Here is a 27,684-nt window from a genome sequence, read left to right as displayed (position 1 = left end):
AAAAACTTGCACAGAACTGAAGCAGTTGATCTCCATCTTGGACAGAGGCTGGATCTGCATTTTAAGGTCCCTTTGTTTGCAAATTACAAGGAACCAGAAATTGGAGAAAGGGAATCGCCTATGGTCAGCAGGGGTGCCCTGGTCTAATAAAAATGATGTTACAATGGCTAGAGCTTTTTAATTCTTGACAGGAGCTTGGTTCAAAGGATTTGATAACAGTCAGCTACACGGAGAGAGGGCTGCTGAATTAGCAAGTGGTGCACAGACTGGGCTTTGTCAAAGAGGCAGAATTAATCTGTCCGAATGAGACTCAAATACAGATTGCCCTAAGGAATTCCTTCCACTTTGGCTTTCAGAATTCATGAGCTACAAGTCCATCACATGCCGGTTACATTAACTGACTGATTAAGTCCATCAGGGCAAAACTGTATGCTTTGGACACTACGACCACATTCCCCACCTTTCTACCTTTCCTAGATTATGAAAAATTCCAGGCTTCTAGTATTCTTTATATGACCTTTACATATGTCAGACAACGAACCAAGCACCCTCCCTCCCCATCCTGCTTTCTAAAGCTGCTACCAAAGAAAGTGGTCCTGTTGCACAAGCTGAGAGCTGCAGATGACGCTGTGCCCCAGGAGCTTTTGCTACCATGGGGATGATGACAGGCAGTAGCCTGCAGGGACAAGCCTCCGGGCAGAAAGCAGGAACATTCACTGTAACTTCAGAAACCCTCCAGGAATGCTAGAAAGCCAGTCATGAGGTACCTGTATTCCAGAGAGAACTTAGTCAGCTCTTTGTTGTCATGCAGCCACTTGAACTCTAGGGGCCAGCTGCCTTCTGCCATGCAGGTCAGGACCAAGCGGTTCCCCTCCAGATGGACTTGGGTGCGCACCGGCTCCGTCTTGAAATATGGGGAAACATCATCTGTGGGGGAAAAGTAAAAAAGGGGTTAAATCCTGGGTCCTGTATATTTATCCCCATATATAAAGACCACAAGAATATTGGGCCAGACAGTTTCTCACTTGCTCGCTTATTCTTTTTAGTCTGTGTTGCACAGTGAATACTGGATATTCTCCAGAAAGATATGAATGAAAACCTATAGTGCAAGCCTGGAAAGATTTATCCTCTTATTTACAAACAGCATCCAGCTCACCCACCCTATCCCACTTAATAATAATAATAATAATAATAATAATAATAATAATAATAATACTTTATTTTTAGCTCGCCTTTCCAGAGATCTTCTTGCTCTTATTTCTTGCTGGTCACACATTTAGAGAAATTCTAGACTTTATGGTTCCCTGAGTCTTCCTAATTAAAAGTATGCCACTCTCAAAGAATAAGCAACAGCCACAAAGAGACTGTTATAAACTAAATTTGGAGGCACAGATCTCCCCCAAGAATCCCTGTATATTGTTCAGTAACATTGTAATTGCCATTTGTTTGGGTCACTGGCTTGTAAGTGTACTTGCTGCCACCAAACAGCAACCTTCATATGAACTGGGTAACATTTTCAGGGTAAGATGTGAATATAGCATAATATGCTACAGACAAATTACTTTATATGGATGCTGTTTGGGACAGATGCCACAGAGATCTGGACATACTATCACCTGCAGGTTTTAATAGGATTGTTAGTAGAAATGGGGAGGGGGAGATTTGGATTAGTATAATACCAGTGGTACTCAAACTGTTTACCCTTGGTAACCCCCATTACAATTAAACAAGGAATACTCTGAGGTGGTTTTGCCAGTTCCTTCCTTTGAAATATAGCCTACAGCACTTGGTATTTGTTGGTGCTCTCTCTCATCCAAGTACTAACCAGAGCTGCCCCCCCTTAGTTTCCAAGATCATATGGGACCTGGTGCCTTTAGGGTATTTAGGTCCCTTCCTTTGAATATGTTGTTGTTGTTGTTGTTGTTGTTGTTGTTGTTATGTGTCTTCACATCATTTCCGAATAATGGAGACCCTAAGGTGAACCTATCACAGGATTTTCTTGGCATGTTTCTTCAGAGGGGGTTTCCCATTGTCATCCTCTGAGGATAAGAGTGTGTGACTTGCCTAAGGTCACTCATTGTGTTTCCATGGCCGAGCTGGGATTCAAACCCTGGTCTCCAGAGTCATAGTCCAATGCTCAAACCATTAATACACCACAGTGGCTCTCCTCCCACGAATATACTCCTCTTATATGTGAACATTTTAAAATGTTAGCCAAGTAATTTCTGCATTTTTCACTTTTTACTTTAATTTATTTTTCACTATCTTTACTTCTATTTTGCTCATCACTTCCTGTTATTCACCTCTGCCATTATTAGCTTGTGTTTATAATCCTCCAGTCATTGCCACAAACCCAAATATCCTCTGTTTAAATAGTACACAGCTCCACTTTCCCCTTCAGCAGGCATAAATGTTACATCCTTCTGGCCACTGCAGTTGCTGAGATGAACCAGAAAGCCTTGCTTTCTATTTTTACCTTGCATTTTAGGGCCTGAAAATAAGAAGCAATGACTCCCTGGTCTGTGGTTTTGACAATGTAGTAATGGGTTGGGTGCGCTCTGTTATTCTCTTCCTTGTTGGCTGGGTTGCACAAACCATATTGAGTTAAATATGGTAGCTGGCAGCCAGCAGCCTCTTTGATGGCTTTAGGAAGGAATTTAAAGCTAACCATTCCTGTCCATGTGAACAGCTGTGTACGAAGAAATTTACTCTGAATAAAAAACAGACAACCAAGGATGTTCACTGTTGTTTTATAATGGTATATCAGCATATGAGGCACAATTTTAATGAAGCAAACAAAACCTTAATGCCATCCAACAAGTGGATTTCCCAGTCTTGCCAAATAACCAGCATTATTAGTTCACAACATTTTTACTAGACCACCGGTTGAATGTTGTCACAAACTAAGATGCTGGGAGCGGGGTGCAGGGAGAACAAACACTCTTCCATCCAATTAAGAAGACATCTTCCTTGTCTAATTATATGAAGATGATTGTTCCTCATTAGAGATTATTATTTCTTATTAGGGGAAACCAGACCAGTTACAGTCCATCAAGCTAGACATTTCCCCTTGCACAACCCCACCACCTTTGACTGGGGAAACTGGTATCCCTGTGCATATTCTCTGAATAAAAAGTATTCATAAATATGTGCAAGCCTACACAGGATTATTATTACACACCTCGGGGAGCTGAAATGACATAAGCTAACACACCTTAGCTCTCTTCTGCAACTGACATTCTGTGCCATATTGTTGACAGTAACATGATTTTGACCCTTCTGCCATCCCAGCTCTTACCTGAGCCATTTAGTAACCATATCAACTAGAGCTTAAAGTCCATCTAGGATTTTTCTAAGCTGCTTTGCTTCCTTTATTCCCAGCTGGCTTCTTAGCATTTTAAAAACCTTTGCTGGGTTTTAAAGATAGAGGGTGGAACAGGCTTGGGAGAGCGAAGATGAGGGGAACAAGAAAGCAAATTCTGCCATTTTATTTGCGATGTTAAAACTGCCGGTTGAAGTGCACAGCTTCATTTTCTGTTTAACAAATGGAATTCTTTTTCACTTCAAAGGCACATTCATATTTCCCAACAGCTTTCAAGTGTACTTTGAATCACATTATTTTTATACATGCCAAGAAATAAAAAATAAAAATAACAATCCTCAACAACCTCCTTAGCTTTACTTCCCAATATCAATTTGTTATAAAACAATTACATTCCAGGACCTCCATGATTAAATTCCTCTTTTCATGTGGGACCAATTCAGAAAGAGGAGGGGGAAAAAAGAGCCACTTCAACTAACAAACAGCATACACGGGCACTTGCGCATACACACACACACACACACACATATGTAGAAAGCACAATGTTAAAAGGGTTTAAGCTTTTCAAGCCCCCACGCAGGGCAATTTGCTGTGAGGTACGCATTTATATTTTATTGCTTCTCTTGTCCTCTGGGGCTTTTTGGAAGCTGAACAAACTAAAGAGTGTCAACTTCAAGGCTGTAAAACGTTTGAAGTGCACACTTTACTCTAAAGGTATCACAGTTTCCTGCCAGGGTTAGGGATCTGACAATCTTCTAAAGAGAAAATAGAACCGGAGTAATCTTAATTTACTGATATGTTGGCAGGTTCCTGTGGAATGCAGTATTCTAGGAAATACTACAAAGAGGATATTCACATTATGCGTCCAACCCCATACCACATCTTCAATTGAGGCTACAGTCGGGCAGAAATGATGAAGTCCCAATTTAGAAACCAGATCCCATTCCCAAATTCTGACTTCTATGCTACCTTGCCATGGATACATACGCAAGTGCTCATAAAGATCCTGTGTGGTCCAGTACTTTATTCCAACTAGGGTGGTCAGCAGAGCTCTCTCTCTCTCTCTCTCTCTCTCTCTCATCCCAATGGGATTTTTGTGTAAACATCTACAGAACATATAGAAATTAAGGCATACACAATCTGTCCCGTCACTGCTCTTTACTGAAAGAAACGTATTAGCCACTGACTTTTTCATTTCATTAAATAGCTTAAGACACCAAACCCAGAGGAGAAACAAGACTGACAAATCTCACTATTGGGTAATGATACAGAAGCACTGCAAAATATTGTGTAAATATAAAACTGGGTGAGGGGCAATTTAAATAACTGAGGATGAAAGGATGTTTTCACTTATCCCTTTAACGTGTGGCTTTGATGTATTATATAATATTTTACTCTGACTGAGAAAAATCAATCCCCTTTCCCCCTTTACATTTATTTTTCTTCTGTATTATAGTATCAGACCATATGGCACCACTTTGGAGAGAGAAAAAAAAGGTGGTAAGGTTTGATTTAAATTGGCACTGTGTATCTAAACTCATTTCAATCTCAGATTACTCCTGAGCAGTGGTTTCTAGAAGCATTTATCTGCCTGGTATTAAACATGTAGTAAACTCATGGCAGTCAAAGGATATAATGCAAAGTCTGAACAAATAATATCAATAACGTTTTTTGGGAAAACCCATCAATATACCCATTAATACAAGTTTATGCTCCAACTGCAGAGGTAAAAGATGAAAAAAAATTTGGAAAGATTCTGTGCTGGAGTTCAGGGGGAAATTGATCACATCCAAAACAGGTTTTCTTGTAAATCACAGGTGATTTGAATGCAAAAGGAAGAAACAGAGCAGAATCAAAGACAGTAGGAAAATTTCACCTAGAATCAAGAAATAAAACAAGAGACTGACTGACTGAATTTTGCAAGGCCAATAGTTGGTTCATAGCAAATATGTTTTTCAAGCAACCAAAGAAGCATGGACATCACCTTTGGCCAACATAGAAATCAAATAGGCTACATAATTGGAAGGAAAATAGTAAGAAACTCAAATTTTTTATGCAAAAAGAAGACCAGGAGCAGATTGTGGCACAGACCATGAATTGCTAATATAAAAAATTAGAGTGAAGCTAAGGAAGAACATTAAAAGAACCATGGTGCCAAAATACAACCTGAAGAACATCCCCTAAAATTTAAAGATTTATTATTGGGGGGAAAAAAGATTTGCACTATTTAGCCTAATTGATCAGGAGCCAGACAAACTCTGGATTGAAGCCTGGGGCATTTTCAAGGAGAAATGCAAAAAAGGTAATACCTGCAGCCAAAAAGTAAGAGAATCCTCTGTGGATGACAAATGAAACTCTTCAAGCAGTTGAGTGCAGATGAGAAGCACCTTGCCTGATCCCCTTTCCATCCAAGCAAAATTAAAAGGTGAATGCAACTGTTTAACAACTTGCACGCAGGGACAAAGAGACTTACTATAATGGTAAATGGAGAAAAATATGACAACAAAAAAAGAAGAACAAGAGATCTTTTCCATAAGATCTGAGAAATCAAAGGCAAATTTAAGCAAAGAATGGGGATGCTCTGGGACAAGCAGGGGAACACATTACCAAACAGAAATACAAAGATAATGGAAACAATATATTAAAGAACAATATAAAAGAGATGAAAGGATGAGATATTCTTTAAGGAAGAACCATTTGAAGGTGAACCTACAATTTTAGAAAGTGAATTGGAAGTCCCATTCAGAGTACTTGGTAGAAATAAATCACCAGGAACAGATGGTATATCAATAGAGCTACTTCAAACTACAGAGACAGAATCCACCCTTGCTCTAACTAAAATTTGTCAACAAATATGGAAAACAAAACAGTGGCCCACTGATTAGAAATGCTCAGTGTACATTCCAGTTGCCAGGAAAGGGGAGACCAGGGATTGCACCAGATCATTGCGTTAATTTCTCATGCAAGCAAAGTGATCGTCAAAATTCTACAACACAGACCATTACTATATATGTAGTGAGATGCCAGATGTCCAAGCTGGGTCAAGGAAAGGAAGTGGCAATATTGCAAATATATGTTGTATAATGCAGCATACCAATAAAATAAAATAAAATAAAATAAAAATCAGAAGAAAATCAGCCTATGCTTTATAGGTTATAGCAAAGCCTTTGATTGTGTAGATAATTTAAAAAAATCTATGGCTGTCTCTTAAAGAAATGAGTGTGCCACAATATTTGATTGTCCTGATATTGTAACCTGTATTCAGGACAATAGGCTTTAGGACAAAATACAGAGCAACAGAATGGTTTCCAGATGGAAAGGAGGTCGGGCAATGGTGCATTTTATCACCCTGTCCATTTAACTTGTATGTTGAACATATTATAGGTAAAGCAGGCTTAGATTCATAGAATGGAGGCATGAAAACTGGAGGAAGGAACATCAACAATTTAAGATATGTACATGACACCATACTACTAGCAGAAAATAGCAAAGACCTGGAACAATTACTGAAGAAAGTCAAGGAAGAAAGTACACAAGCAGGCATACAGATGAACATTAAGAAAACAAAAATAATGACCATAGATTATTAATAAAACTTTAAGGTAGACGATGAAGATATTGAAATAGTTCAAGATTTTCCACACTTTGTCTCAGTCATTAATCAGAATGGAGAGTGCAGTCAAGAATTCAGAAACCTTGGACTTGGAAGGGTAGTTATGACTGAATACTAAATTAGGATTGCCCATGCCATCATACAGCCAATTTCTATATATGGTTGTTAAAACTGGACAGTGAAGTGAGTGGATAGGAAGAAAATCAACTCATTTGAAATGTGGTGCTGGAGAAGAGTTCTACAGTGGACTGCTAAAAAGACCATTAAATGGGCCCTGGAGCAAATAAATCCAGAACTCTCCCTAGAGGCAAAGATGACTAAACTGAGACTGTCATACTTTGAATATCATGAGAAAGCATGACTCAGTAGAAAAGAGAATGATGTTTGGCAAGCCAAAAGAGGAAGAACATATTATGGATGGATAGACTCAATTAAGGAAGCCACAACCCAGAGTTTGCAAGATCTATGTAGGGCTGCTGATGATAAAAAGACTTGGAAGTCTCTCATTCATAGGGTTGCTGTAAGCTGAAGTTTACTTGACAGCAGTTCACAACAACTGGTGGCAGCTTTGGATTTTTAGGTGCCAGTGTTAAATCTGGGTATAATCCACTTGGATCCATGCCCATTCATAAAACTGAACTTTTGATGGATCTCCAACCCATGTTAAGTGTCAAAACTCAGCATATGATGGGCATTTCCTCTGTGATAAATAACATGTCAAAGGCCCCATACAGACAGGCCAAAATAAAGGTGCTTCAGGTCACTTTGGAGGTATGCTGTTTAAATTATGCATGCGTCCTAAGAGTCTGGAAGCTGTGCCAAAGCTACACTCCAGTCCTACATAGGAATCTACAAGTCCCACGCAAATAGCCCATTCTCCCCTGCAAGATTTTCACAGGTATGCAAGCTCCTTGCAGCGTTTTTCCCCCCTGCATGGAAAGCCTACGTTGATGCCCCCTGCCCATCCTCAAAATAAGGCTTTGAAAGGCTCTACCCTTCACCCTCTCAGGGAAGCCAGAGGAGAATTGCCAAGAAGGGCAAGGGGGTAGCTGCTGTTTAGTCAATAATCAACTGGGCTTTTCCAGCATTGCTACTGAATACTTAAAGAAAGAAAGAAAAGAAAAATCTTTGAGATTTTTCAAGCACTTAACAGGAACACTTGAAAAGCCCAATTGATTTGGGGGAGGGCAGAACAGCTCACATACATCTCTGTACTAGACTGGAAGAAGAGGGTCAGCTCTCAATATAAGCAGGCAGATGATACAGTGTTGAACCAGCAGGGCAGATAGAGGGTAAGATTCCTTATAGTTCTACTAGGTCTGGCCAGTCTGCAGGAATCATCATAGCTCTGTGTCAGAAGAGAGAGCCAGCATGTTGCAGTGGTTAGACTAGAACTCCAGGAGACCTGGGTTTAACTCCCTACTCAGCCATGAAAACCCAGTGGGTGACCTTGGGCAAGTCACACACTCTCAGCTTTAAAAGAAGTCAATAACAAGCACTCTTTGAACAAATGTTGCCAAGAAAACCCTTCCTTACGAAAAGATTGTGATAAGTTGGAAATGATTTGAAGTCACACTACACACACTAGTCACAAGAACTAGTTTTGCACTGGAGGATCCACAGCCCTGGGTATCTTGCTAGGCTAATCCAATTTAAGCCCACAAGGCCCCCAGTTTAAGCCCCGAATCCCTGGCATCTAGGAAATCCAGATTCTTAAAGATCTCAGTTGCCACTGACAACTTTGTCTGATATAAACTACCAAGGCATTTTTGTAGCAGCACCTTTAAGACTTGTTGTTGTTGGAATATTAGTACCAATGCTTGTTTTGTAGATCTATGTTTTCTTTCCTTGAGAAGGGGTGTGTGTCTTTTAGCAGGAACACTGATGTATAACTCTATGGTCATTTGGTCAGTGTTGCTTGTGAAGAGGTCACTTCCCATGGCCTTTGTTATCTGCCCTCTTCTTCTCTCTGATCACACCAAGCATGGATGCAGAAACCAGGTTATACTATGAAAGATGTTTTTTTCTTCTTACACATATGAGAGTCAGCTCTAGGGACTCTTCTATCAAATATAGTTTTCTCTACTGATTAGTTATTTTGTAGAACCTAGATGTAGCATTGAAGTAAATTTATTTTTACCTACCAGTGTATCCTGTTTATTTAGAAGAAGCTCAGATCTAGCTGTTTTTACCAAATACCTGTGGAGTACATGCTTGTTGCTATGTTGTTGCTGCTGCTACTAAAGGGATTTAACCACAAATAACCAAAACCCTAATTCTAACAGTTGTTGTGTGCCTTCAAGTCATTTCTAACATATGACAACCCTACCACAGGGTTTTCTTGGCAAGATTTGTTCAGAGAAGGTTTGCCATTGCCTTTTCCTAAGGCTGAGAGCATGTGGAATGCCCAAGGTTACCCTGTGGGTTTCACAGCTGAGCTGAGCATTGAATCCTGGTCTCCAGAGTCATAGCCCAACACTGGCTGGATTTTATTTTTGCATGAACCTCTGTGGGTTAAAACTGCTTCTGCATATGGAGCTACATTTCTTTCCCGTCCTCCTCCTTTTTTTTATTGCAAGAGGCTAACATGGCTACTTCTTTGAATACAAAGGCATTTTTGGTATGGGAAGCACACAAAGCATGTTAGTTGGAGAGAAATTGTATAGGGAATGCTGCAAGCCATACCCACATGAAATATAAGTCAATTTAATTGTTTGTGCAGCTTAACCTAACTGAACCTGTGAATAATACTGAAGTTTGTTGCTCTTCTCTAACTCAGTGTGGTCAAAGCTCTTGCAGAAGTGGTAGCAGGCAACATTGCTCATGGAGTCACATCGACAGAAATAAATCTAATGCAAATGGCTAATCAGGAAAGTTGCATCCATTCTGCCCTGGCTTGAAGAGAAGGAGAGAATGATTAAAAGAGGTACAAGGCAAGAACTAATGGAAAAAGAGACTATAGATTATTTTAAAAAGGGGTTGGGGGTAAGGGTATCGAGAAGCCTGTGTGGGAAAGATCTACTGTAAGTCATGTGCCCTAAACTTTTTAGGTTTCTCACATCAGATAAACCAAGGGAAATAATTAGAGGCTTGTTTTGTTTTCAGGTTTTGTTTGTTTGTTTGTCTTACTGTTTGCACTCACTCACACTGCAGCAGGAGCTTTTGATCTCTGTCACATTCTGCCCAATTGCAGCCTCTTGTCATTTTAAAAGCCACCCACTAAATACATACTGTATCAGCTTCAGTCTCTAAGGACTCGCCCACTAAACTAAGGATAGGAACACTCTGAAGCCTGGAGAACTTCATTGTTTCATACAGTGATGGCGAACCCACTGCACGCGTGCCGGAAGTGGCACTTTGGGCCATTTCCTTGGGCACAGGGTGAGGGAGAAGGCGGAAGAGGCACGCATGTGCCCATTCCTCCCCCTCCCTGCCTTTTCCTGGCCTCCCTCTGTCTCTTGGAGACAGCTGGAAGCCAGAAAAGGGCACTCCAGAGAAGGAGCCAGAGGAGCGCGCCTCTGGCTCCTCCTCACAGCCTTTTCCCAGCCCCCAGCTGCCTCTTCAAGAGAGCTAGAGGCTGGGAAAAGGGCGGGGAGAGGAGGAGTGACCAGCACGCGCCAGTGCCTCCTCCTCAGGGAGCTTTGCCTGGAGAGACAGCTGGAAGCAGGGAAAGCTCCATGGGGAGGGAGGCAGGGGCCCTCCCCATCTCCCTCCTTCCCCACTTACCTTTCCCTGCCCTCCAAGTGCCCCAAACGGGGCATTTGGAGGGCAGGGAAAGCTCCGTGGGGAGGGAAGCAGGGGCCCTCCCCATCTCCCTCCTTCCCCACTTACTTTCCCCTGCCCTCCAAGTGCTCCAAACGGGGCACCTAGAGGGCAGGGAAAGGTCCGTGGGGAGGGAGGAAGGGGCCCTGCCATTCCTATTCTTACCCTTTTTCCTTTCCTTGCCCCCAAAGGGCTTTAGAGAGCCCTTTGGGGTGAAGAAAGGTCCGGGAAGAGGACCGGGGCCCTGCCCATGGCTCCTCCCCCTCATGGGCCTTTGTTGACCTCCAGCTGTCTCTGAGAGACAGCTGGGGGCTGGGAAAAAGGCAGGGAAAGAGCCCCGCCCAGAGGGTGGAAGCTCCGCCCACAGAGGGTGGAAGACACACCCCCCTGGGCCAGAAGCCCCACCCCAGCATGCAGCCCCATCCCAGGGGGCAGAAGCCCCGCCTCCTGGCACGCAAACTTAAAAAGGTTCACCATCATTGCATCACCACTGCAATTGCCATTCTGGGTGATTAGAAATGATGCTTTGTTGGTCACCTTTTCTTTTCTGGGAGGGTAGTAAAATTAGAAGAAGGCTAGGATTGGGAAGGGCAGCTATGAAAGAAATGGATGAGATCCTAAACAGCAAAGATATTACTTTGGACAACAAAGCGAGGATCGTCCAAGCCATCGTATTTCCCATTACATGTACAGATATGAAAGCTGGACAGTGACCAAAGCCAACAGAAAGAAAATCAACTAATTTGAGATGCGGTGCTGGAGAAGAGTGCTGATGATATTGTGGACAGCCAAGAATACAAACAAGTGGGTTCTTGAACAGATCAAGCCCAATTATCCCTGGAAGTCAGGATGACTAAATTGAGGCTGTTGTATTTTGGCCACATCATGAAAAGGCATGAATCACTACTAAAAACAATAATGCTAGGTAAATTAGAAGACAGCAGAAAGAGAGGTAAACTACATGCCAGATGGATGGACTCAATCAGCGAAGTCATGGAACTGAGCAGATCAGTGGAGGACAGAGAGTCTCATCCACAGGTTTGCTTCAAAGGTAGTTAACAACAATTAACAACAATTCTTGCTATTTGGAGATATATGCTGACCCACTTATACGTAACATTTATATGTTACAAAGCCTTTTAAGGTGGTTTTTTTCCAGTTTCCAAAATGTTTTTCTGGCTGAAATTTTAAAGCGTGGGACTGGGGCTGAGTTGGGGTTAGTGAGGTTCCTATTATTATTATTATTATTATTATTAACCTTTATTTATGAAGCGCTGTAAATTTACACAGCGCTGTACATGCAATCTTTTTAGTTAGACGGTTCCCTGCCCTCAGGCTTACAATCTAAAAAAGACATGATACAGAAGGAGAAGGGAGTGGTGACGAGAAAGGGTAAGAGGTCCAGCAGTTCCTCTCAACCTCCGAGGCCTGGACCAAGGCAGATGGACTGGAGGGAGGGCAAGGCTTCATAATGGATGGTTAATCATTATCCAGGGAAAATACATAATCACAAGTAGGATAATACATATACAGTACATAGGAATACAGGAAATGGATCGATAAACAGCCAACAACAGAACATCAGATAGTAAGCGACAATTATGCGATGCCTGGGAAGGCTTCTCTGAATAGGATGGTTTTCAGCTCCGTTTTGAAGCTGGTTAAAGAAGTGATGGCTCTTGCTTGTGGAGGAAGAAGGTTCCAGGAGTGAGGGGCAGCAAGTGAAAAGGGGCGAATCCGGGATGGGGCAGAGGAAATCCTGGGCTGAGACAGCAGACCTTGACTACCAGAACGGAGGGCCCTGGTGGGAAGGTGAGGAGAAAGAAGGTCTGATAAGTAAGGAGGGGCCAGTCCATGGAGGGCTTTGAATGTCGACAGCAGGAGCTTATACTGAATGCGGAAAGGGAGAGGGAGCCAGTGAAGGGATGCCAACACAGGAGAGATGTGGTCAGAGCGGTGGGTGGAAGTGATAATGCGTGCAGCTGAATGCTGGACAGAGATTAAAGGACGGAGGTGAGAAAAAGGAAGCCCAGCCAGGAGGACATTACAGTAATCCAGTCGTGAGATCACTAGGGCATGGACCAGGATCTTGGCAGTAGAGGCAGTGAGATATGGTCGGATTTTGGCAATATTGTACAAAAGGAATCTACAAGCCTTGGCTGTGGTCTGGATCTGAGGGATACACGACAGAGAAGAGTCAAAGATAAAGCCAAGACTGCGGGCTTGCTGGACTGGTTGAATGGAAATGTTGTCCACAGAGACAGAAAAGGAGTGTTGAAGGTTGGGCTTAGGAGGAAAGACAAGAAGCTCCGTCTTGGACATGTTGAGCTTCAAACGCCGATGGCGCATCCACTGTGAGACAGCTGTAAGGCAAGATGAGACTTGCTGTTCAAGCCTTGGAGAAAGGTCAGGGGCAGAAAGATACAGCTGGGTGTCATCGGCATACAGATGGTAGGAAAAACCAAAAGAGCTGATGAGTTTTCCTAAGGACAGTGTGTAGAGAGAAAACAGAAGGGGACCCAGAACAGAGCCCTGGGGAACTCCAACAGATAAGGGAACAGGAGAAGAAGTCTGACCCCCTGCAACTACTGCAAAAGATCTGCCAGACAAGTAAGATCTAAACCAGTCGAGAACAGAGTCTGAGAACCCAAGGTCAGAGAGTATATCAACTAGAAGACAGTGATCAACAGTGTCAAAGGCTGCAGACAGATCGAGAAGAATGAGAACAGAGTAAAGGCCATTAGCCTTGGCCTGTAAAAGGTCATTCGAGATCTTAGTGAGAGCTGTCTCTGTAGAATGCCTTGGGCGGAAGCCAGACTGAAAGGGATCAAGGATGGAATTGGCTTCAAGAAACTCAAGACAGCGCGAATAGACAACCCGTTCCAAAACTTTAGAAAGAAAGGGGAGAAGAGAAATCGGACGATAGCTAGACAGAGAGGAGGGGTCAAGAGAAGGTTTTTTCAGAATTGGGGAAATGAGAGCATGTTTGAAGTCCGAGGGGAAGGAGCCTGTAGAGAGAGAGAGATTGAAGATATGGAGGAGCGAGGGCAGAAAGGAGGGAGCTATAGAGATTAGAAGACGAGTAGGAATAGGATCAAGAGGACAGGTAGCAGGTTTGGAAGAGTTCAGAAGTGTAGAGAGTTCATCCAAAGAGGCAGGAGGAAAGACAGAAAATTTGTTAGGGGAAGGCGAAAGAAGATTAAGAGCAGTAGAAGAATCAGGAGGGACTATCTCAGAGCGAAGAGTGGTAATCTTAGAGATGAAATAGTTAGCAAAGTCATTAGGAGAGAAAGATGAAGAGACAGGAGGAGAGGGAGGTTTAAGCAAAGTGTTGAAGGTGGAGAACAAACGCTGCGGGCACCTCTCATTGGCAGAGATCAATGATTTGTAATAATTCTGTTTTGCCATAGAGAGGGCGCGCGAGAAAGAAGAAAGAACAAATTTGAAATGGATAAAATCAGCCCACTTTTTGGACTTTCTCCAAAGACGTTCGGCCGCTCTAGAGCAGGACCGGAGAAACTTAATGTTGGGGGTAAGCCAGGGCTGAGGCCTAGTCTTAGAGGAAGAAGTGCGTACAGAGACAGGGGCAAAATGGTCGAGAGTTGAGGAAAGAGTGGAGTTAAATAAAGACATTGCTGAATCAGCAGAATCCCCGAGATTTAGGGAAGAGAGAGATGAATCCAGGGTCAGACCAAGATGGTTAGAGTCAACAGATTGAAGATCACGAAAAAGACGTTGAATAGTATGGCGAGGAGGAGGAGTATAAGTGAGAGCAAAGGAGATTAAATGATGGTCAGATAGTGGGAAGTCAAGTGCCAGGTAGTCAGAAATGGCGCAGTTTGCAGCAAGAACTAGGTCAAGACAGTGACCAAGAGAATGAGTTGAAGAGTTGGAGTGTGGTTGGAGGCCAAAAGAAGCTAGCAGAGAGTTAAAGCGAGATGTTGTAGGGTTGTTGGAATCGTCAACGTGGATATTAAAGTCACCTAGGATCAAAGTGGGGACTGAATCTGAAAGGAAGAATGTCAGCCATGATTCAAAGTCAGATAGGAACTGGGTGGCAGAACCTAAGGGCCACCTTGCTTGCATGCAATCTGTAGGCCACACAGTTCCTACCCCTGCATCAAATGGTCTCTGTGGTGGCAACTGAAGTTCACTTCTTTCTCTTGCTTTGCAGTTTTTTTGTTTCCATTTTAATGAGAAACACAGAGGCATGTAAAATACACACAGAGACATACACATACAATCAGCCCTCCCTATCCATGGATTCTGCATCCACAGACTTCACTATCCATGGCTTCACAACATTTTTTTAAAAAAATTACAAACAGCAAACCATTTTGCCATTTAAAAAAAAATACAAGACACAATTTTACTGCACCACTGTATATAATGGGATTTATGCATCCACGGATTTTAGTATAGATGGTTGTGTGTGTGTGTGTGTGTGTGCATGCACATGTACACACACATATCTACACAGCCCTCTTCACCTTGTTCCCTGTGTGAGATTGTTCACTTTAGCTGGAGCTAAAGTTCTGAGGTTGAAAGCAGGCAGGCAGGCAATACTAATCAAGACAGCTACTTTTTTCTGTGACCTGTTTCCATCTTGATGCATTCCTGCAGTGGAAATGACCATCATAAAGAAATCCTTTGTTCTTTGATTTTCCAGGCTGCCTGAAGAAGCATGCGATGATAATTTTATGAACAATGAAAGGGGTCATTTCCCACCAGCAGCACCAATCAAGCTTGACCTATGAATTCCTTAGGCTTCTCCTACCCATATCTGAAGAGATATTTTTGTGGCAGTGAAGGTAAGATAGTACAGCTTTCTAACAAAATAAACAGATTGTCCTTTCCTTCTCAGACATACTACACACAAGTGCCTTTTCCAAAATGGTAGTTTCAGGAAGGAACAGCAGCAACAACAAAAATGCAGCCATCTTCTGAGGTATTCTTACTGCACAGTTATAGCAGTCTGATACCACTTTTAGTGGCATGCTCTATCCTATAGAATCCTGGAATCTGTTATTTGAGGGGCTACACAGAATTCTTTCAACTATAGCACCAGAGCTCTCTGGAGGAGAATTCTAAATACTCCACAAAACCACAAATCTCATGACTCCATAGGACATAACAATGGGATTTAAAAGTGGTGTCAAACTTCTATAATAGTGCAGTATGGAAATAATACTGCGAGTGAGATTAATCCTCTCATAATGAAGATTGCACTACAATGTGGGCCATTTAAGGACATTTTTTTAAAAAAATATGTTTTAATGATAGGCCATTTGGGGGCATTTTTTGTAATCAGGTGGGGCTACAAAAACAGTCCACAAAAACAACCCTACTTTTGGGCTTTCCATCCCTGGCTGGGTGCAGAATAATGAAGGAATCTCATCCATTGGTCAGCTCACAAGACAGCAGCAGACAGGAGAGCATGCATGTAGTATATATGGCCAATGCAGAAGAGCATAAGGACCATACCAATTCAGGTGGCATGGCTTTTGACCCAATGTATTCCTTTATTATGGGTATACTCTCCAACATTTCACAGATGAAAACCAGGACATGTGTTGCCAAGCAACATCTGAGTGTGCTCAAGATGACAAAAGTTATTAATGAGGATGAACACACAAGCTAGATGTTGCAGCAGTTTGCTTTTGGCCAAGGCATTTGGGAAGGATGAAATTCCTCTCCTCTCCTCTCAGCTCAGTTAACTGAGTACAAACCACTTTTGCACTGAATTCAGTTTGCAGCAATGAAAATAAGCCAAGGACTAAGGAGGAAAGTGGGAGAAGACTGAAGATGGAACATTTTAAAAGCAGTTGAAAAAATGAGATGGCAAAAGATTAATTGTTCCTGCCAAATTGGGACAATTGGAGGGTATGTTTTGAGGGTGAATGTGTAAATTGGCCCTTTGAGGTAAGCACGTATCTATAGAAGGAAAGGGGAAAGATCTATGGCAGAGACTTTGCTTTGCCTCTAGAAACTCCACTTTTCAACCCAGTCACTCTAAATGTATGGCTGGAAGGGTGCTTGCCTTTTTCTCTGTTCCGTAAACAAAATTTAAAATTTGCTTCATTGCTTTCCAATGCACAAGTTTTTATACTGCATCAAGAAGGAAATGGAATCACCCCTTCCTCTCTCCCTCACACACACCAGCTATAGAGAGGTGTGTTGTTGTTTTTCACATCACCAATCCAGTAATTTAGCAGTGTATAGGGAGGAAATGGCAATCCATACAGGCAACACGTCACAATAGAGCATCACAATAAAATCAGTGTACAACTTCCAAAATATAATAAAAGAGGCAACAAAATCAAACTTTCACTTTATTGCAGGCTGTTAAAAATCAAGTCTATATTAAAAGGTCTTGTCTTGTTTCTGACATATTGGAGCTCAAACTAGCCTCCAAGTAGAAGGAATTCCACAGGCTGGGAGCTACAGCTGAGATTGCCTCCTTGCATGTCCTTCATGTTCTGACTTTGAAAAGAGAAGATTCCTCCAGGAAGGCATCTCCAGCTGCTCTGTCAGAACGTACAAGAAAAGGCAGCCTTTGGGATACCTGAGGCTGTGACTGTGTGGCAAGGCAAGCTGCCCATCACTGCCATTAAGCATGATCGGCTGGGAGGTGACAATGTTCTAGGGGCAGGCATGGCAGTAAAACAGAAACAAGCTCCTGCTGTTGACAAGAGGCATGGGATGCTGGGTGGGGGAGAAGCATTTCCAAGGAATCTAAGCAAAAACATTACGGATCCCCAAATTTCTTCTTGTTTGTTGGGGGTGCGGGTGGGGAGAAAGGAGAATAGCTTTCACTGTATAGTCTCTAAACCCCACAAAAGCAGTAAAATTAATTGAGTGAAAGCTATTTCATCCCACCATCATTTGGTTATATGTATAACCTGGACATGGGCTAACAAATACTTCCAGCTAAGTTAAAGGTAGATAGATGATTTATACATGTAGTGGAAAGATCTGCTTGAATAGGCTCCGTCTATCAAGATTTTAAGAGCAAACTGACATGATTAATCATGCAGCTGGTAGAAATACCACAGGGTCCTCAGTTGCTAAAGGCCCCTTGCTTCAGCTGGAACCATACATGTGCATATACAAGCTTCTTGTACCACATACTAATGCTGTCAAGAGAGAAACACTCCTGGGAAGGGCATCCTGCCTTGTCCTCCCCAGGGGTAGGCAGCACAAGCTAACCTGCACCAACCCCATTTCACAGCTCTGGTGTGACTGAAGAGGTCAGTGATACACTGGTATTTCTGACTCTGGCCTCAGTCATGCTAACTAGGACACAGGCAAGGGGGATGTCTAGAGCCACTCCCATATACTTGCTGGCATTCTTTACTACAAATCCCAGAATCCCCCAGCAAGCATAAGCAATAGCCATATGGCTGGAGGATTTGGGGCGTCAAGGTCAAAAGCACATCTTTTACAAGCTTTGAACTAAAGTTGTCTGTGTGTGCCTTCAAGTTATGGAGACCCCATGAATTTTCATAAGGTTTTCTTTGGCAAGGAATACTCAAAGATGGTCTTACCAGTTTTTTCCTCTGAAATATAGCCTATAGCATGTGGTATTTATTGTTGGTCTTCCATCCAAATACTAGTCAGAGCTGACCCTGTTTAGCTCCCAAGATCAGATGGGATCTGGTGCCTTTACAGCATTTAACTAAACTGTACCACCAAGAATCCAGTGTCTAAGTATGTTTTCTGCCTCATCCATCCATTCCTCTTTCCTTTTGTGTCATGTCATTCGGACTGTAAGCCTGCTGATTTTTGAACTGTCAACCTGACTCATTTCTGGTACTTATAAGCTGCTATGGGAACCTTTGAAAAGTGAAGAGCAAAGTAAAAATATATTGTGATGATTATTATTTTAAAAACAAACACTTCACGGTGATTTTCCTTAGCACTTAAATACCAATATTTACAGCCAGCAGAAATGAGTTCCTTCCAAGACAGAGGACATACATTGCTATTGAGAATGCCGTATGGAATAACTGGGCGTATGTCTCTGCTGGGTATTATTTCTGATGCAATTAGTAATGAATGCAACTGCTTCCATTCCACAGACAGCTATATTTCAAAATCACCAGGGGTTTACAGTTGGATATGCAATGCATATTTGTAATGATTGCTCCCCACCACACTTTCAACAGTTATCTACACAGTAAAATCTGTTCCCTCACTCACTGATAGTGTCTACATGGCCAGAATACTCCAGGGGCAGTTTGATTCCAGAGCTGCTGTGACATCCCCCCCCTTACTTGGGTACTCCTGTTGTGATGCTAGCCAGCTATTCACACATGCATCCTGCTATGCCACCTGAGGCTGACGCCACCACTGGAGAAGGTCACTCACTCTAAGCTCAGAACAAGACAACCAGCCTCAGTCATAGTGGTTCTAAATAGACACCTGGTGTTGCAACAAAGGGCTCTGCGTCTTTCAGGAAAACCCAAAGCAAGGGGGGTATACTGCAGATTTGGTGGCTAAAGGTTTTCTGGATTTCTCTGATGATGCCAGCCACAGATGCTGGAGAAACTTCAGGAAGAAACCCTTCTAGAACATGGCCACATAGTCCGAAAAACCCAGAAAAAACTGTTTTCTGGACAGTTTGCATTAGAACCAGGCCTTGGAACTACAACATCTTTACAAAACGCAGGCCCGTGACTAATGTTGTCATATTTTATTTTCTCCTGTATCATTTTAACACCTTTGCCTGGTGAAGATACCAGTGGAGCTTTGAAAGCTTGCAGCATGTATTTTGTGCATTTTAGTTGGTCAATTAAAGGTATCACTGTTTTGGCTTTTATTGTATTTTGCTATATTGCCAAAACAGCTTCCCCTGAATATAATTACAGTACTAGAAAGTAAGACTCATTGGACATAATTGAATTTAGTTTGTGGCTAAACCTGTAAAGGACTGTGCCATGAGACTCATGTTACTGCAAAAGTAGACCCTCCACAACACCTTTTCATCTGTAAAAATGAAGGGAGAGATTTTGAGATGCGCAGGATTTGAGGAAAACGTTAGGGGTAAGGCAGGAGAAATGCTTAGATTTATTTTTTAAATTTGCACCATATGCTCCCCAGTTTGAGTTCTCACGTGTACAAAGCTGTCTACATGACTAAATGAGAAGTCCATGTGTTATTTCTTCTGTTCTGCCATGCAGCTTGAGAAGATAATCAAAGCCAATTTAGAATGCCATTACTGTACTGAAGAAAGCCATGGCTACCAGCCCTAAGCACAACTACTGGGTAACTGCAAGTTCAGAGGGGGAAAGACTGGAATGGTTGGGAGGTTGGGAGGGTGGTGGCTGGAAGAAAGCCTATTTAGAAAATTATTGGGGAAAGGATGGGAGTCAGCTCTGGAAATAAACAAGGTGCAAAATGGATTGATTACAAATTAGTGGCAAAGTTGAAGACAAATGGATTACAAATGGGATGAACAGTGTCAGGAGCAAACTGAAGGAAGCTGCTGCAAATCAGGCTCAGCACTGGGACGATCCCTAATCAGATTGGGAAGGAACAACACAACAGTTACATCCAATGGCCACAGAACATTGTGTTTACAGACTGTGTAGGCTTGATGTGTGATTTCAAACCATCCTTGCTCTGTCTGTCTCTTTTAAACTTCATCCAACTTCTCAAATTTGTATACATTTAAATAAATTAAAGTATGCAAATATGTAATGAGTATTAAGGCTGCTGCTAATTTACATCTTTCCCGACATGTAATTAGTCAGAATTTGCATAACATTTGGATGAACAGAACATATGCCAAAGTGCTATGTTCCATTCATTGTACAATATTCTGATGTGAAAAAAAATTGGTTCATTTCTTAGCCATTCTTAGTATACAGTATAATGACTTAGAAAAGATGAGAATTGGGAGCAAAAGGGAAATGAAGACCTTGCTATTACTACATACTGCTATGTTTCTTTCACTTAGAATTTGTTCTGCATTCACATTTCTTTATACAGATGTTGTTGACTATGAGGTCCAGAAATGTAAGTAGGTTTAAAATGAAAGCCAGGATTTTTAGAACTCCGGCCTAAAGACCACAGAAAATTCCTCAAGGACATACTTGATCTACAGAGGTAGACCGTAGCAGACCACTTTTTAATCTGTGTCCCTTGTAGTAAATACAGAGGCTGGGCTCACAGTAGTACGAATTCTTGAGAAGCTTGGCTTCCTGATCATGACTCCCACTACAAGCAAACCATGGATTGTTAACTGTGATATCCCAAGTCAAAAATCTGGCTTGTTTCTCCACTGACCAGTCAGATAAATAACTCATGTTTTGCTCTTGATTCATTCCTCTGACCTATCCAAAAAGAGAGAAACAAATCAAATTTCTAAGCTTAGATGTCATAAACATTGATGGGAGTTTTGTGGTGCAGGGTATACCAATCCAACACACTGCCCTCACCAATCTGGTATTCTGTTTTACTGTACTGTGATATCCTAATACACCCAATGTCTCGACAATGCCATATTGCAGGGGTTGGCAACCTCCGGCCCGTGGGCCGGATGTGGCCCGTGGAGGCCTGCTGACCGGCCCCTGGCTGCTGTTGCCGCCGCCGCCGCCGCCGCCCGTCATGGCTTTTAGCCGCTCTGGCCGCCGCCATTTTGCCACCCAAAATGGCGGCGCCCAGAGCGGCTAAAAGCCACGACGGGCGGCCATGGCAGCAGTGGCAGCGGGCCTCTAGGAGGCCCGCTGCCATCTCTGGGGCCCTCCAGTAGGGCTCTGAGGGCGGCAGGGGGCCTCTGGGGGGCCCGCTGCCGTCTCTGGGGCCCTCCAGGAGGGCTCCGAGGGCGGCAGGGGGCCTCTGGGAGGCCCGGTGCCGTCGCTGGGGCCCTCCAGGGGGCCCTCCAGTGCTGGCGGCCCCCACCAGCTTTTTTGCCGGTCTCTGACGGGGCCTGGGGCCCCGTCGGGGGCCAGCAAAGATGGGGAGGCCTGGCCCCCGGAGGGTGGAAGCTCCGTCCCCGGCATGCGGCCCCACCCCGGAGGGTGGAAGCGCCACCCCCGGCACGCTGCCCCACCCCGGAGGGTGGAAGCTCCACCCCAGCACATGGCTCCACCCCGGAGGGTTGAAGCTCCACCCCCGGCTTCGGCCCCCCAGTCGCCTGAGGGACAGCAACCCGGCCTCCGGCTCAAAAAGGTTGCCTACCCCTGCCATATTGCCTTAAACACTGTATTTTCCTGTTTCATATTTCCACCTAGAATAGATCCTGTTTCATATTTCCACCTAGGAAAGCTCCAACTAGGAAGCCTTCTTGATTTTTATACATCTATTGTCAAGGGCAAAACTATTTTGTAAATGAACACTGGCAGAGAACATACTCAGGGTGAAAAGCCATGTGAACAAAGCTATTTACTACACACCATCAAGTAGAGATCTCCCTAAAATGGATGTGATTGTTTAGATTCTCATTTAGGAGAAATTGGAGTAAAAAAACTCTTTCTTTTGCTTGTGGGTGGGAGAAAACACAGCCTAGTAAATTTTACTAAGAAATCTCAGAATCTTAGAACAATAGCTGAACTCTGGATGGAGAATGTCATGTTTGCTTCAGGGCAGTTCAAGAGAGGGCATCCCTTGTCATGTTCCACTTTCCTTTGTGCACTGCTGGCAAAAGACAGAACCAAATGAGCTCAGCAGAAAGAGAAGGCATAGATATAGCGCAATCAGAAATCCTGTTGGATTACAAGGGAAAGCAAGGACTATTGAAGCAGATATCAGCACTGAGGACTTTGGGTAGCATGAAGCAAGGTGATGTGGGCAGCAGGAACTAAACAGAAGTGACAGAAAACCGGAGGAGTTAAGTCAGAATGACAGGTTCACCATAGGGTCTCCATAAGTCTTAAATGACTTGAAGGTAGACAACAACAACAGCAAAGTCAGAATCAGTAGTGTAGTAAGGAGCCCTTTCACATTATACAATTATAGCACTGTGATTCCACTTTAGCTGCCATGGCTGCATCATATGAAATCCTGGCATTGGCAGCCTGGAATTCTCTGGTTGAGAATTCCAAGTATACTCCCTAAACTGAAAATCCTGGGATGCCATAGGATGTTGCAATGACAGTTAAACTGGAATCATAGTGTTGTAACTGTATAGGGTGAAAGGGCCCTAAATAACTCTAGATACTGGACTTAACAATGATATGGGGTTCCTGTCTCTAGGTTCTCAACATTTGGTCCTCCAGATGTCTTGGACTTCAGCTCCCATAATTCCTGACTGTTGGTCAGGTTGACTTGGGCTTCTGGGAGCTGAAGTCCTAAACAAATAGAAGACCAAAGGTTGGGAGCCACTGCTCTGGATGATGCATATCCAGGACATGCTAAAGGGCTCGTCTGTCGATGGCCTTACTTTAGAATGTGGTAAGCCATGCCTGTTGCATTTGGTGACCATCCTGCACATTTTACCATGTGGAGCTTATGCCCCAAAGTCCTGCCTTGAGAGCTCCAATGGTCAAAATGGAAAAGTAACAATGACACCAGTGTACCATCTGTATGAACCTTGAACATTCCTGGAAATAATTATTTTCTCCTTGAAAACTGAGAAGTGATTTAAAAAGAGCTGGAATCAACAGGGAATCGTATGCATCTTAAGCAGCCTTCTTGCTCAACAGCAAGATCCCTTGTATAAGCATAGTATTTTATTTGACACTGCCATGCAAGTCTTATTTTTGTTTATGCACCTAACTGTAAAGTGTTGCTGTTCGTTTTAGAGCATCCGTGTGCCACAAACTGGACAGTGTCCACTGCATTCCAATTTTTACATACCAAACATCATACCTTAGTGTGTTTCAGGGAACTTTGTGCTGTACAAGGCCTGAGCCACGTAATTCACTCCAATATGAACAAACCTAACACTTTGCTTTTATCCTGAAGCCAAATCCTTGAGTTTCCATTGGGAATGGTGAAGCTGAAGCCTTCATTTCCCTCCTCTCTCTCAACATAATTGTCAAACTTCTCCTTTCACTCTGGTTTGGTGTCAGGGTAGAAGTCTTCCAGGCTTAGGAAGACTCATCCTCTGTTTTATTTTCAGGCTCATAAATATGAAATGCAAATCTTTGTCTGAGTTCTTCCTTGACATCTTGGCTTATGTCAGCCCCAGCTCACCCTTTTCAAGACAGTATGATTGACAGTTCTTCCCAATTGTACTGATGGGCACAAGGACAGGTGGTTGTTTCATGAAGTAAGGAAAGATCCATCAGCTCTCCTTCAGTTTTATATTTTGGCCCCCAGGTCAGTTCTGGAGGCATGGCCCACAGTAGTAGGCAATGCAATGAGCACCTCATCCTTCCCAGTGGAACAGCTTGCTTAATTATATGTATAAACATTAATCTGCATCTAGCAGTCACACAACTAGGGAGGAGGTAAAATAACCTTTTTCCAAGAGAGGATCAAGCATGAAATGCTGTACATTAGTTTTTAATGCCTGCCCTCTTTCTGTTAGGTAGGGTGAGTACACTAGAGAATATGCCCATGCACACATGCAAGGAAGAGAAATATAAACAGAGCCTGCTCCTTATGGGTGCATCTACGCTGAGGGAAAAATGCAGTTGGACACCTCCTTAATAGCTGTGGCTCCATCCTATAGAATCTTGGGATTGGTAGTTTTTTGAGGCATCAGAACACTTTGGCAGAGAAGGTCAAAAGATCTAGTAAAACTACAAATCCCAGGATTCCATAGGCTGGGATACAGCATTTGAAGTGGTGTCAAACTGAATTATTTCTACAGTGTTGATGCATCCTAGACCCAATAGTGGATTCTCTTCCCCTGCTAGCAGAAAGAGGTCCTTGGCTAATTCATTTAAAACTTCAAACAAAAATCCACCAAACAGTGATACCTTTATTGCCAACCGAAATGCACAATACACAATATAAAGGTAGCACTGTTTTGGCTTTTTTGTTTGAATTTACTAAATGGCCAATACAGCTACCCCTGCATGTTTGGTAATGGTAGAGTTGCCATATTCCAGTTCTCCAAAGCCAGGCAGCCTACTCTGCGTAATGTCCATAATTTACATACATGAATAAACACATGCACACCAATCACTCAAAACACTTTCCAGTAGCCCACACCAGCACTCATCTCACCAGCACTTCTGTTTTCCACCCTCACCTCTCAGCCACAGATATCTTGCAGGAATGCTTCTCTGCAATATTGATCTTATTTTACTGAAATGGAGGGGGGACTCTGAAATCCATGAATGGGTATTTCCATCTGGATCACACCCATGGCGCTTGCGTGACTTTGGAGGCGCTTGCCTCCGTGTGATAAACTCCATACTCTCTCAGCCTCAGAGGACGGGAAGGGCAACCACACTCTGAACAAATATTGCCAAGAAAACGCTGTGATAGATTCATCTTAGGATCACCACCACTAACAAGAGGCTATGACACTTCAGTGATTAGCTCAAATCCTAAAATCCAGTTGCAGACCCATTTCTCACAGATAGAACAACTGGGCTTTATTTATTTTATTTTTTTTGCCTTCTATCTGGACATTACTTTTTTGTGGGGAAAAAAATGAAAGCTTACAATGCAGGCCAGCTAATGGTGCAAACCATTAAGTGTAGGGTACCGTGTATAATGCCTACTGTCTGGATAAAATCTGTCTAAAACAAAGGTATGACAATGCTAAGCAATGGGGACTCCCCAGAAAACATATAACTCCGATTTGGATTTGCTCTGAAACCCAAATGTTTCAAAATATTAATGTTTGTTCATAGAATAAAGACAGATCACACAGAAGAAGGAGTGTGGGGGAAGAAGTGAATTCAAGGCTCGTTTCATCCAGTGGCTCACAATATCTCCAGGCATTCAATAACATAAGACGGGCTCCTTATAATTAGCCACTACTGGAAAGAGGATTGCATGCTAGTGGCAGGGACTTTGAAACTATGCAATGGGATGAAGAAATTTAAAGCAGATCCATTCTTATTTCAAGCATCACAATTGTCCCAACAATGGGTTAAATCCAATTGCTAATCAAACTAGGGATAACCAATTGAGTCAATGGGACTTGTACATGTATTGATTTGCCATTCAGTGACTGATGCAGTGGGGTGTATTCTAGTAAGAATTAGCAATCATATTTAGCCCAGCGTTTGACTGACAAGAGAGATATTCCTCAATAAGGTCCTTAAACCAGATTTTATTATATATTGTGTTTACTATTCTCATAACAGTACAACCGCCATACAACCCTTTGGTGGCAGTTGGACACAGGGTTGTACTGGAGGAACTAGAGATTTCTATGACACATCTACACTGGCTGCTTTATCTGGGGACAGTGCAGAGTATTATGTCCTAGACTAGCCCTGGAGCAATCACAATGGCAACTACATGCACCGGGCCAAATATGGTAGAATGCCATGTCATTGTGCATATAGATCAGCTGAGCCAGCATTGCATTGTACCTGCTAGTGCATTACCCCCAGTGCTGCCACTGCTACCACTGTAGCTTTGCCAGCCAAGCAGCTCCTTGTGAAGCCTGGCCACTGCCATAACTTCTACTGAGGTCAGAATGGGGAACCCGGCTCTACCTCCTCCTTGTTGATCACATGGCCACTCCATTCTGACCTTAGCAGACGTGATAGCATGGTAGGCAGGCTTTATCAGAGCTCCTGCTTATGAGAAAGCAGTGGTACCCACTCCAAAAACAGGCCATCTCCTTTCTCTTCACTGCTCAGTGCGGGGAAGAGGGATGGTGTGGCTCTTGGCATGTAGACAACTGGATTTGGCCAGATCGGACCTGATCCAGCTGTCCACATGAACAATGAACCCAAGATCACTCTAGGGTTTCAGGAAAACATTGGAGTTTTTCCTGACTTTGCTTAACTTGGGGCAAAGTCAGGTTAAAGGCAAAAAACAAAACAAAACAAAAAAACCTGGTCTTGAAGATACAGGCATCATACTGTACATTGTTCCATATGCTGAACTCCCCCTTCCTTGCTATCCACACATCTACCAGGCTTCCCCTCCTTTTTGTTTATAGGCATTATCAGGCAGAGTTTGTGTTTGCTATTCACCTGGTTTCTGGGGCATGGCATAGCTTATGCTCATGCCTGGCAGACAGCTCCAGTCTCACTCTTAGTGCCACCTCCTCTCCCTGCTTTCTCGGCCCTGCCCTCACTGCTGCAAATAACACACCAGAGTGATTCCATTAGCTTCTCCCAGAGAAACTGGCAAAGAAGAAGTCAGATTTCATGGTCCTTTAATTAACCCCGGGCAGGGATGAAATGAAGGCCGCAGAGAGGGCAGAAGGCTCTCTGCTCAGCAAGGTGGCTCGCTAGAAAGGCTATGTGGGTGCATCAGTGGCTGCAAAGCTCAAATGAGGGAGGGGTATCTGAGCCAGTTTTTTTGGGGGGTGGCCTTGGAAAAGGGGGAAACGGAAAGACATTTATCTCCCCCTCCCCACATACACTGCTTTCCACTCCATTTTCTCTTTGGCTAAGTCTGTAATTTCTGTCATTTCTGTCAGCAGTAACCCACTGTAATTAAAGGAGCAAATAAAACATGCACCAATTAGCTGTGCAGTCAGCACTGTAATGGAGCCACTTCTCAGTGAGGCACGGCTACTCTGTGACAAACCCACAGCAAAACTGCCAGCTTATCAGGGCAGCCACTACTACTAAATGATGCAGTGGAGCCCCCTCTTAGGTGCATCACTACAGATGTTTCAACAGCTACATACGCGCTCATGTAGCAGCCATGCAGTGCTCTGGTGAAGAAGAAAGAAACTAATGTCTGCATCCCTTGTGTATTGGTTGGTCAATTGATCATGTTTCCATCCAGGCAGATTTATTTCTTTGCTCAGTCTGTGCCCTTGGCACAGTATTCTTGGCTACATGCATGCCATGGACCTGCCAAGATCTATGGTAACAGAGCACAAATGGTCAAATAAGGCTCCACAAAACACACACACATACACACACACTTACACTACTTCTGTGTTGCA

At 43.2% G+C, this 27,684-nt stretch overlaps 1 protein-coding gene across 4 annotated transcripts in view; it reads right to left on the bottom strand.

The window, feature by feature from the left end:
* Positions 1 to 27,684, bottom strand: part of SDK2 (sidekick cell adhesion molecule 2) — a 412,765-nt gene that overhangs the window by 180,882 nt on the left and 204,199 nt on the right. For all 4 annotated transcript variants that reach the window (XM_042452124.1, XM_042452127.1, XM_042452125.1 and 1 more), the window contains exon 2: positions 768 to 927. In XM_042452124.1, coding sequence (XP_042308058.1) covers positions 768 to 927 — 160 coding nt within the window. The remainder of the gene's footprint in view (positions 1 to 767; positions 928 to 27,684) is intronic.

Source organism: Sceloporus undulatus, chromosome 2 (assembly GCF_019175285.1).
Source record: "Sceloporus undulatus isolate JIND9_A2432 ecotype Alabama chromosome 2, SceUnd_v1.1, whole genome shotgun sequence".
Classification (NCBI taxonomy): domain Eukaryota; kingdom Metazoa; phylum Chordata; class Lepidosauria; order Squamata; family Phrynosomatidae; genus Sceloporus; species Sceloporus undulatus.
The sequence above is the reverse complement of the archived record's forward strand: the minus strand, read 5'-3'. Positions and strand labels throughout refer to the sequence as shown.